At 36.7% G+C, this 9643-nt stretch overlaps 1 protein-coding gene across 1 annotated transcript; it reads right to left on the bottom strand.

The window, feature by feature from the left end:
* Positions 1-2710: 2710 nt before the first annotated feature.
* Positions 2711-7686, bottom strand: LOC133326862 (epidermal growth factor receptor kinase substrate 8). The gene is made up of 7 exons (XM_061535470.1): positions 7267-7686; positions 6251-7180; positions 6022-6181; positions 5194-5207; positions 3309-3525; positions 2909-3249; positions 2711-2841 (listed from the first exon to the last, which is right to left on the bottom strand). Exons 1-7 carry the CDS (start codon positions 7654-7656, stop codon positions 2746-2748), a joined length of 2148 nt encoding a protein of 715 aa, XP_061391454.1. The 5' UTR covers positions 7657-7686; the 3' UTR covers positions 2711-2745.
* Between the last annotated feature and the right edge of the window lie 1957 nt (positions 7687-9643).

The following is a 9643-nucleotide window of genomic DNA, read 5'->3' as shown; positions in this document are numbered from 1 at the left end:
CCTCGAATGTGTAGTTGTCAAGTTACAAGTTACACCGAGTCTTTCTTTCGCGTTGATACCATCAGTTTGGTCTGCTCGCCACTTTGGCAGACTACTTCTTCATTATGTCAATGCTGTTTAGTGTACAGGGTGTCATTTCTGTTACACGACAAACTGTCACCTTTTCTAAATCCTCGTTCGATATTGAAGGGCTCCGAGAGGTCCCTTCCGACTTTAACTGCTGACCTTGTGCCAGTAAAAGTTATCCTGCACAGCCGTATTAATTTTGCAGGAATATCGGACTTTGGCTTTGTAGTCGACGAATAGGTGAAATGTGTCGATATGTTTTGCGTGGGTATTTTCCAGGATTTGGCGCAGAGTTAAAATCTGGTCAATGCACTATGGGTAAAAAGTATGATTTTTGGGCATAAAGTCAATTTTTTTTTTTTGTTTTCATATTTTGAAATGTAACTGATTTCCTAAATGTAGATACCTATATTAGAAAAAAACATTTAATATCAACATTGCTGGCGAGCTTTAAAAGTCAGCAGTTTGACAGTCACCTTTTTGGTACAACTGGCGGTATAAATCAGCTAAGTTCGAGTGCTTGTAATTTGACAAAATTGAAAAAAATTAAAATGAGTAATTATGGAAAACGTTAGTGCAGGTATGTACAATTAAGACGAGATGCCCTTTTTGCCAAATTTGTCTGTTGTTGTAATACTGTGAAATGTTTTGTTTATGTATAACTTTATATAAAATCTATAAATTGTAATTTTGTTCCGTGGAGTGTAACTTGTGAATGGCAAAGTATTGCAAAAAGGTGTAAATGCCAAGTTATTAACAAAAGTGTGTTAAATAATGAATAATTAGTCTTTTTTGTTCTATTTTGTGCCAACACGTGTTTTTTACTGATAAACATGTGTTTGCCCATGCTGCGCTTATTGAAATTTGGAGCAGCATTCAACATTCAAAATGGCTTAGCAAAAGCATAATTATAGTAATAATAGGTTGCCCAAAATTAAATTATGAACATGCTGGACCTAGGCTAAAAAGGAAATTAGCCTCCGAAGTTGCTTCACAAAATAAACATGCAACGCCGTTGGTAGTTCATGCTGCTACGGTTTCAGCCAAAATATCCAACGACAGAGACATGGCCTTTATTTTGAATAAAGCAGAAGTAAGGAATAACCATTTTGCTATATGCAGCTATATGAGATAGTGTCCCAAATCATATGAAAATTGGGATGTCATTTTGGGAGCATAAAAATGTATACAAACCAAATTTAAATTCAATAGCTTTAAAATTAGAGTTTATGCCAAAATAAACGTAAAAAACCATAGTGCAATGGTGGACTTGCCAGGCTTGAAGCAGCATTGGTATGGTCCAATAATATCATTGACCATTGGCTTCAGTCGTTAACACAATACGCTGGATAGCACTTTATATGCGATGGGAAAGAGACTTATTCCTCTATAGTTGGCACATATCGTCTTGCCTCCTTTTTTGTGCACGGGACACAGAATACTGAAGTTCGCATCATTGAGCAAACATTCCTTTAGCCAAATTTTAGTAATCAGTTGGTAAATGCTTCTGACCAGAATCTGACCACTAGTCTTGAATAGTTCGGCTGGTAACCCATCGAAATCTGCTGTTTTATTGTTCTTCAGCTGATTGAATGATATTCTGAAAATTCCGAACTTCATTCCGACTCCTGTATATATCGATTTGCTGACGCTCACGTTTTTCTTGTTGTTTCTTCATTCCTTTGAAAATACGTTTGCCAATTTCTCCCGATAATTCTCTCTCGCATTATTTGTTGCTACTGTTTGCAGGGTTGTCCTATACCTTGCTCTTCAGTTTGTCTAAAAAGACTCCCTGCAATTTGGCTCTTTCATAAAGATTCCCTGCCCTACAAATCGTAAATGAGGATTCCTGCCATTTGGCTCGCCTTCTATAAAAAGGCATTTCCTTCAGTTCGTCTAAAAGGCTCCCTCCATCTTGTCGATAAGGACACCCTTCCCTGCCCTTCAGCTGTTTTATAAAAAATCCCTTCAGCCAGTCTATAGAGACTGCCTTCAGCTCATCTATAAAGACCTATATATATAAAGACTCCATTTAAAACTCGTCTATAAAGACACCCTTCAGAGCTGGTCTATAAAAAGACTCCCGTAACAACTCGTCTATAAATGCTCCCTTAAGAAGTCGTTTATAAACACTCCCATCAGCTCTTCTACAAAGACTCCCTTCAGAGCTCGTCTATAAAGACTCTCTTCAGAGAAAGACTTTTTTATAAACAACATTTTTAGCTCCAAAAGAAAAATATCATATTTTGTGGATTTTATTTAAAAATTTTATTGTTATTGTTTAGGCCTATCAAACAAATTATAATTCCAGAAAAATGTAAATAACCCCCAGCAAAAATTGATTTGTTTGTTATATTTTAGCTAATAAAAAGATATATTAAAACGTGTCATATTTTCAGAACACATTGCAAAGCTATGAAATGTTTCCCAATAGCTGTCGGAATGGAGAACATCTTTTGATCAATGAGGGCAATGCATTTTGACCGCATTGCTTCGCCATACATTTCTTTTTCAACCAGTATTGAAATAATTCATTTACATATAAATTAATTAACATTTAAACTTGATTCTATTAAACAATACGCACGCACACACACATCGGCATACATATACAATTGTCATGTGTGAGGTGACTTTGCAAATAAATAGAAAGTAAAAAAGAAAACGAAAAAATAACATTTAGAAGACCTCATTGGGATCGTAATTTTGACTTTCAATTTTTTGGCGAGCCTTTGCCAATTTTGCTGATAATTCCGATGAACGCACAGTTTTAAACTGTAATAAAAAATTGGAAAATTAATTAAATTTTAATATGAACATATTTGAACTCCGATTTTCTTACTTCGCAAATATTTTTCTGCAATACAATTTGTGATATCAAACGACGACTTTCCTTCTGACCGAAATATCCTTCAATAATGTGCGGTGGCAGAGCAAACAATTCCTCACCGTTTAGGCCACGCAATTTCTTAACAATAACATCGGAAAAGCCTTTGCCCCTTAGCCATTCTTCAACCTCTTTGGGTGGCGATTTTTGATTGATATAAATCTGTGGGGTCTTCAGAATTTCCAAATCACGTCTTCGCTCCCTTTGCTGCAGGGTGTATTTCAATTCATCATTTATGGTACTTTGCAGCATCAGAGCCTCACTACTTTCATCGAATTCGGTGCGAGCACGCATTGCTAAAAATGATTTTTGTTTTTAATTTTTTCGAGAGGAAGGGTAGTGAAAGTAGACTTACCTGCAATATTACCATTCAGAGCCATATTCCGCTTCAGTGTTCCCGATGGTGTTTCATCACTATCTGGTGGTGGCAATGGTGGGGGAATGGGTACATTGGGCATACTTATCGACCGGGGTATAGAGTTTCTAGAGGCTCTTTGCAGTTGAGCAGCTTGCAATTCTTGTTCCGTTGGAGGTATGAAGGTGGTCAAGGTTTTGCGATTGTTGACATTACGCTGGATGGGTTGATCTGCAAGTAAGATAAAGAAATAAAATATTTTTTATATGAGACCGATATCTTTTGAGGACCTTTGTATATAGAATTTTTATGGAATATTTTTCAAGCATACAAAGAGGGGTGGCTTTTCTGTAAGAATATTTTTTAAGGACTATTACATGCGTGGATTTTTTAAAGAATATTTTTCAAGGCCTACTAGAGGCGTGGATTTTTTAACGAATATTTTTTAAGGTATATTAGAGGCGTGGATTTTTTTAAAGAATATTTTTTCAAGGCCTACTAGAGGCGTGGTTTTTTTAAAGAATATTTTTCAAGGCCTACTAGAGGATTTTTTAAAGAATATTTCTCCAGGGACTATTAAAAGGCGTGGATTTTTTAAAGAATATTTCTCCAAGGACTATTAAAAGGCGTGGATTTTTTAAAGAATATTTCTCCAAGGACTATTAAAAGGCGTGGATTTTTTAAAGAATATTCTCCAAGGACTATTAAAAGGCGTGGATTTTTTAAACAATATTTCTCCAAGGACTATTAAAAGGCGTGGATTTTTTAAACAATATTTCTCCAAGGACTATTAAAAGGCGTGGATTTTTTAAACAATATTTCTCCAAGGACTATTAAAAGGCGTGGATTTTTTAAACAATATTTCTCCAAGGACTATTAAAAGGCGTGGATTTTTTAAACAATATTTCTCCAAGGACTATTAAAAGGCGTGGTTTTTTTAAAGAATATTTCTCCAAGGACTATTAAAAGGCGTGGATTTTTTAAAGAATATTCTCCAAGGACTATTAAAAGGCGTGGATTTTTTAAACAATATTTCTCCAAGGACTATTAAAAGGCGTGGATTTTTTAAACAATATTTCTCCAAGGACTATTAAAAGGCGTGGATTTTTTAAACAATATTTCTCCAATGACTATTAAAAGGCGTGGATTTTTTAAAGAATATTTCTCCAAGGACTATTAAAAGGCGTGGATTTTTTAAAGAATATTCTCCAAGGACTATTAAAAGGCGTGGATTTTTTAAACAATATTTCTCCAAGGACTATTAAAAGGCGTGGATTTTTTAAACAATATTTCTCCAATGACTATTAAAAGGCGTGGATTTTTTAAACAATATTTCTCCAAGGACTATTAAAAGGCGTGGATTTTTTAAACAATATTTCTCCAAGGACTATTAAAAGGCGTGGATTTTTTAAAGAATATTTCTCCAAGGACTATTAAAAGGCGTGGATTTTTTAAAGAATATTTCTCCAAGGACTATTAAAAGGCGTGGATTTTTTAAAGAATATTTCTCCAAGGGCTATTAAAAGGCGTGGATTTTTTAAAGAATATTTCTCCAAGGGCTATTAAAAGGCGTGGATTTTTTAAAGAAATGTCTTGCGATCTCCAAGGACTATTAAAAGGCGTGGATTTTTTAAAGAAATGTCTTGCGATCTCCAAGGACTATTAAAAGGCGCGGATTTTTAAAGAAACGAACAACTTAATAGTATTTCCTAAAATGACTGCTTTCAAATCGTCTGTAGGATTCACTGGTCTTCAGCTCTTCTCAGGGTATTAAGACTGTCTGACCTCCAGCTCAGTCAGTAAGGACTCCCCGCTATGAGTTTTTCTATAAAAGCTGCATGTCCTTCAGTTGGTCCATAACGTCACCTTGGTCATCAGCTCGGACTTCATTCCCTTTAGCTCTTCTATTGAGGCTTTTATTCCTGCAGTTTATCTATAAAGACTCCCCGGTCTTCAGCTCGTCTATAAACACTTCCTAAACTTCATCTCTTCTATTAACCTTCCTTGACCATCAGCTCGTCTATGAAGAGGGATCCCTTCAGTCTATAAAATAATCTCTGTCATTTAGATCGTCTATAGAGAGACCCTGACCTGCTCTTCAACTTGTCTATAAAGTCGTCTTGACCTTCAGCTCGTCTATTAAGACTCCTTGGCCATCAGTTCGTCTATAAAGGCTTCTTCACCTTCAACTCGATCTTTGGCACGTTTATAAGGGAAGGGATCTCTTCAGATCGTCTATGAAAGATCTCTGTCCTTCAGATTGTCGGTAGAGACTCGCTGAGCATCAGCTGATCTATAAGAACACCCTGCTCTTCAGCTTGTCTATAAAGTCTTCTGGATCTTCAGCTCGTCTCTTAAGACTCCTTGGCCATTAGTTCATCTATAAAGGCTTCCTCACCTTCGACTCCCTGATCTTTAGCACGTCTATAAGGGCATGGATCCATTCAGATCGTCTATAAAAATCTCTGACCTTCAAATCGTCTGTAGAGACTCCCTGACCCACAGCTGGTCTATAAGACTGTCTGAAAGGCTCCTTTTAACTTGCCATTAAAGCTTCCCCTCTTCAGCCATTTCTTAATGTCGCCTTTAAAATCTGCCTTCTGTTCGTCAATATTTCCTCCCATAGACTCCCAGTTCGTCTATAAATCTCCCTTCCTCTATATTTTGTTTTTGTTTTTTTTTTTTTTTTTTTTTTTTGACTCATTTCACTCACCATTATTGTCTATAGTCGATGAACCAATAGAATCTGTATCCTTGCCAGAATAATTTGAGTTCTGATCAAAATTAACCGGAGCCAAGAGAGTGTGGGGTACATAGCCAATATTACCGGAGGCATTGCGAGCCTTCCACCAATTACGTGAGTCATCAATGATCTAAGGAGAAACAAAACAGAATATAATTAACTTCGACACAGAAAAATCAAACCATCCAATTGGACCCACCTCAAGATATTCACCCTTGGTGACATCCAATTCCCGATCATTGTTCGCCACCTTGTTGTACATGACTTCGGCAATTTTGACATTTCTTGTTTTCAAACGCACCAACCAGGTGTTGTTGTAATTTTTATTACCCGGTGATCCTGGTACCGACTGCTGCTGTTCTACAGATTTCTTTGTTGGTGGTGGAATATATTTTACCTCTTCATCTACTACCCAATCGGGTGACCATTCATCATAGAATTTCGGATGATAGGAACCCTTGTGATCTTTAAAATGTTCCTTGGCTTGTAGCCAATTTATGCCCAACGTTTGCCAAAATTTCATTTCTTCTTCGCTGAGGCATGTCTTGAGGAAGGCAATTGTATCGGCACGTAGCAGGGGATCTACGACACCTTCAGCTACTGCAGCACCAACATAAACATCATTACACACCCCATAGATGGCTTGCAGCGATACAAACGAGTTGTGGATGGGTTCGGCTGGATCTTGGAAGTGGTTTTTCAACTTCAGCACATAGTTGAAGGCGAGTTTGTGTTTGGCAAAAATATCTCGGAATTCTTTTTCAGTTGGTGGACGAGAACGATTCAATAGCAGGCCTTCGCCATGTGAGCTATGTTCGTATTTACGCACCTCCAGCTCACGCAATGCCTCGGCAGCGAATTGGAGACGGGTAACAAAACGTTCTATGTCTTCGAAACAGTGATTCAAGACTTGTATATCTTTGTTGGTTTGTTCTTGGTCTTGAACGGTTTGAGCGGTGGCAGCTTCGGCGGCAGCCACAGCCAAGCCATATTGGTCTTTACTTTGGTGCATGGGGCGATCCGATTTGGGCACAACAATGGGAGTCTTGTTGCGATCGATGGTCACCACTTTGCCACTGGACAATTGTTTGAGATCTTCAACCAAGTGGACGGCAGAGACATCGCTAACCTGTTGAAAATAAAAAAACAATAGCAACAATTGTATCATTAAAAAATCTCTCATATTTGCCCTCCCTCTGTCGCCCCTACACTCACCTGAAAAATATGCATTTCTGTATTACCCAATGAAATGCCAGGCACTGTGAATACCAATAAATTATTATATATCTCCATGGGATCTTCACTTATGAAAGCAGTCGGTTCGGTAATTAAAGATCCGGGGAAATTTTCAATTTCCTTCATATTACTATCCAACATCACCAGCCATTGGCCACTGAAGCACATATACATTTTCATGGGCCAAACACCGCCCACTTTATCCAATTCCATCAACGTCTTCAATTTATCCTTTGGCCTCGTCACCTCAGCATCACTTTTCAGCTTGAACGTACCCAAATGATCCAGAGCATAGGTGGGTTTGTTCTCTGTGGCGAGATGACCATTTGGTACACCACCATTGCCATTTGTATAGCCGTTTTGCACCATAATTGATAATTAATACATTCACTGTGAAAAGGAAAATGATTTAAATTATTATGAATCAAATAGGGAAAATGTTTATTTAAAAAAATAGAATAGATTTTTGATAAGCAATTAAATCACAAAATTATTTTTAGTCATTCTAGCGACATTCTTGGTTTGCTGACGTTCACAGTATTTCAGTTTTCCAATTCATTCGTAAATTTTAATCGCTCGCTACGATAACATTTTTTTCTTACTTTTCCTACATTCGATCGTAAACCACTAACATTTTTATAGAATTTTACGTTGACTTTTTTTTGTATGGTTATTAGTGTGTACCGATTTCCTCAGCAATTTTAATTATATACAATATATAAATTTTATATATAAATGTGTTACATGCTTCAACAACATCGTGTCTTTATTGAAATGATCCATGAAATGTAGAAAAATTATCCGGAGTTTCATCGGTAACTCATCTTGACTGATTATGTCCATTTCCACTTCAACAGATGCATTAGGTACCACAATTATCGTATCTGGGGCTCTGAAGCCCCAAAGTTGTTATTGGGAGCCTCTTTATCCTCTACAGTTTGACTTTTTGGTGCAATTTATGGTCCGCCAGGATCATTGGACCTTCTTTTTCGGAAATGAGGTTGTATCAAGAATTACGGAGATTGCATTGCGCTGTCGAAATGATAGTTGATTTTTGATGGTGGAAGTTTAATGTCTTTGATTAGTACAACTCACAAACTCAAGCCTGCGGATCACCAACAACATTGCGACTTTGTTAATAAGATCCTTCAAATACATGGAATATGGGAGATTTACAACTCGGAAAAATCCACTAGAAAGAAAGCTCTCTCGAAGGTAATAACCAATTACATTCATACTTTGCACATTATAATATTTCTTCCGAAGTTAGGTAAAGTTCGAAGATAAGAAATCGCTCAACTTTTTCTGATACCATCTCCAAAAAATTATCCTCATTTTGCCGAAAATTAATTTTAAAATATATTGCGAACGAAACATCTTTTTTATCGCACAACCTAATATTTAGCCATTACAATGTTTAAAAATGGGGCTTATCGGTCTACTGCTTCTAGTTTCACCCTCACAAAGGGTAAAATTTAGAAAATGTGTATATCTAGTATGAGCGAACGGGATATCTAATTTCATCTAAACTTATAATTTTAGCACACGTAGATCTAATTTGTAATTGCGGTTAATAGTTCACCACTTCTGGTGCCTTCCTCACAAAGTTTCAAAATTTTGAACATTTATAAATGCTATATCAATCGAATTGAATATCCAATTTCATATGAGCATCCATACATAGGTGGAGGATATATATCTACATAACTATGTTGTCAGGGTATTATAGATTTGTGCAGCACCAAGAATTGTTAACGCAGCGATAATTTGTAAACACGATACAGGCCACAGTTATGGACAAATCTTCACAAAATGTTGCATGTGGGACCGGTTCTGGCCTATTGTTTTTGGAAAAGATCGGTTAATGTTTAGGGGATGAAAAGGAACAAAAACAATATTTTTGTCTGTTTTTATGGTCGCTTCTATGGCAGCAATTATGGCTCGAACATTGTGAAATTTTTCATGAAGATGGGGATCGGGCCAAATAATAAGACTGTCTGTTTCGATAAAGATCGGTCAAGTTTAGTATTACTATTACCCTAATAGAGGGCGGAAATGTCGCGCGATCGGTTTCAAATTTTACATGAAGTTCAGTTTATGGTCACGAACGACGACTACAATTTTCGGTGATGCTGAATTAGGGTATTTAGGGGTTGCAATGAACCGAAAACTTGATTTTGTCTGATTTTTTAGTCGCTTAAGAGGCTATTTTATATGCAGAACATCACATATTTTACACGGTGAAGGGGATCTCACCAAATGCTTAGAACGGCTGTTTAGATGATGATCTGTCAATATTCCGGCTTTTTGTATTTTTAAAGATGTCTTTGTAATATTTCCATTCCGTTTGGTAAGT

Source organism: Musca vetustissima, unplaced genomic scaffold (genome assembly GCF_032173495.1).
Source record: "Musca vetustissima isolate MV318-11 ecotype Yass unplaced genomic scaffold, APGP_CSIRO_Mvet_v1 utg5675, whole genome shotgun sequence".
NCBI classification, from domain to species: Eukaryota; Metazoa; Arthropoda; class Insecta; order Diptera; family Muscidae; genus Musca; species Musca vetustissima.
Note: the sequence above shows the minus strand (reverse complement) of the source record. Positions and strands in the feature narration are given on the sequence as shown.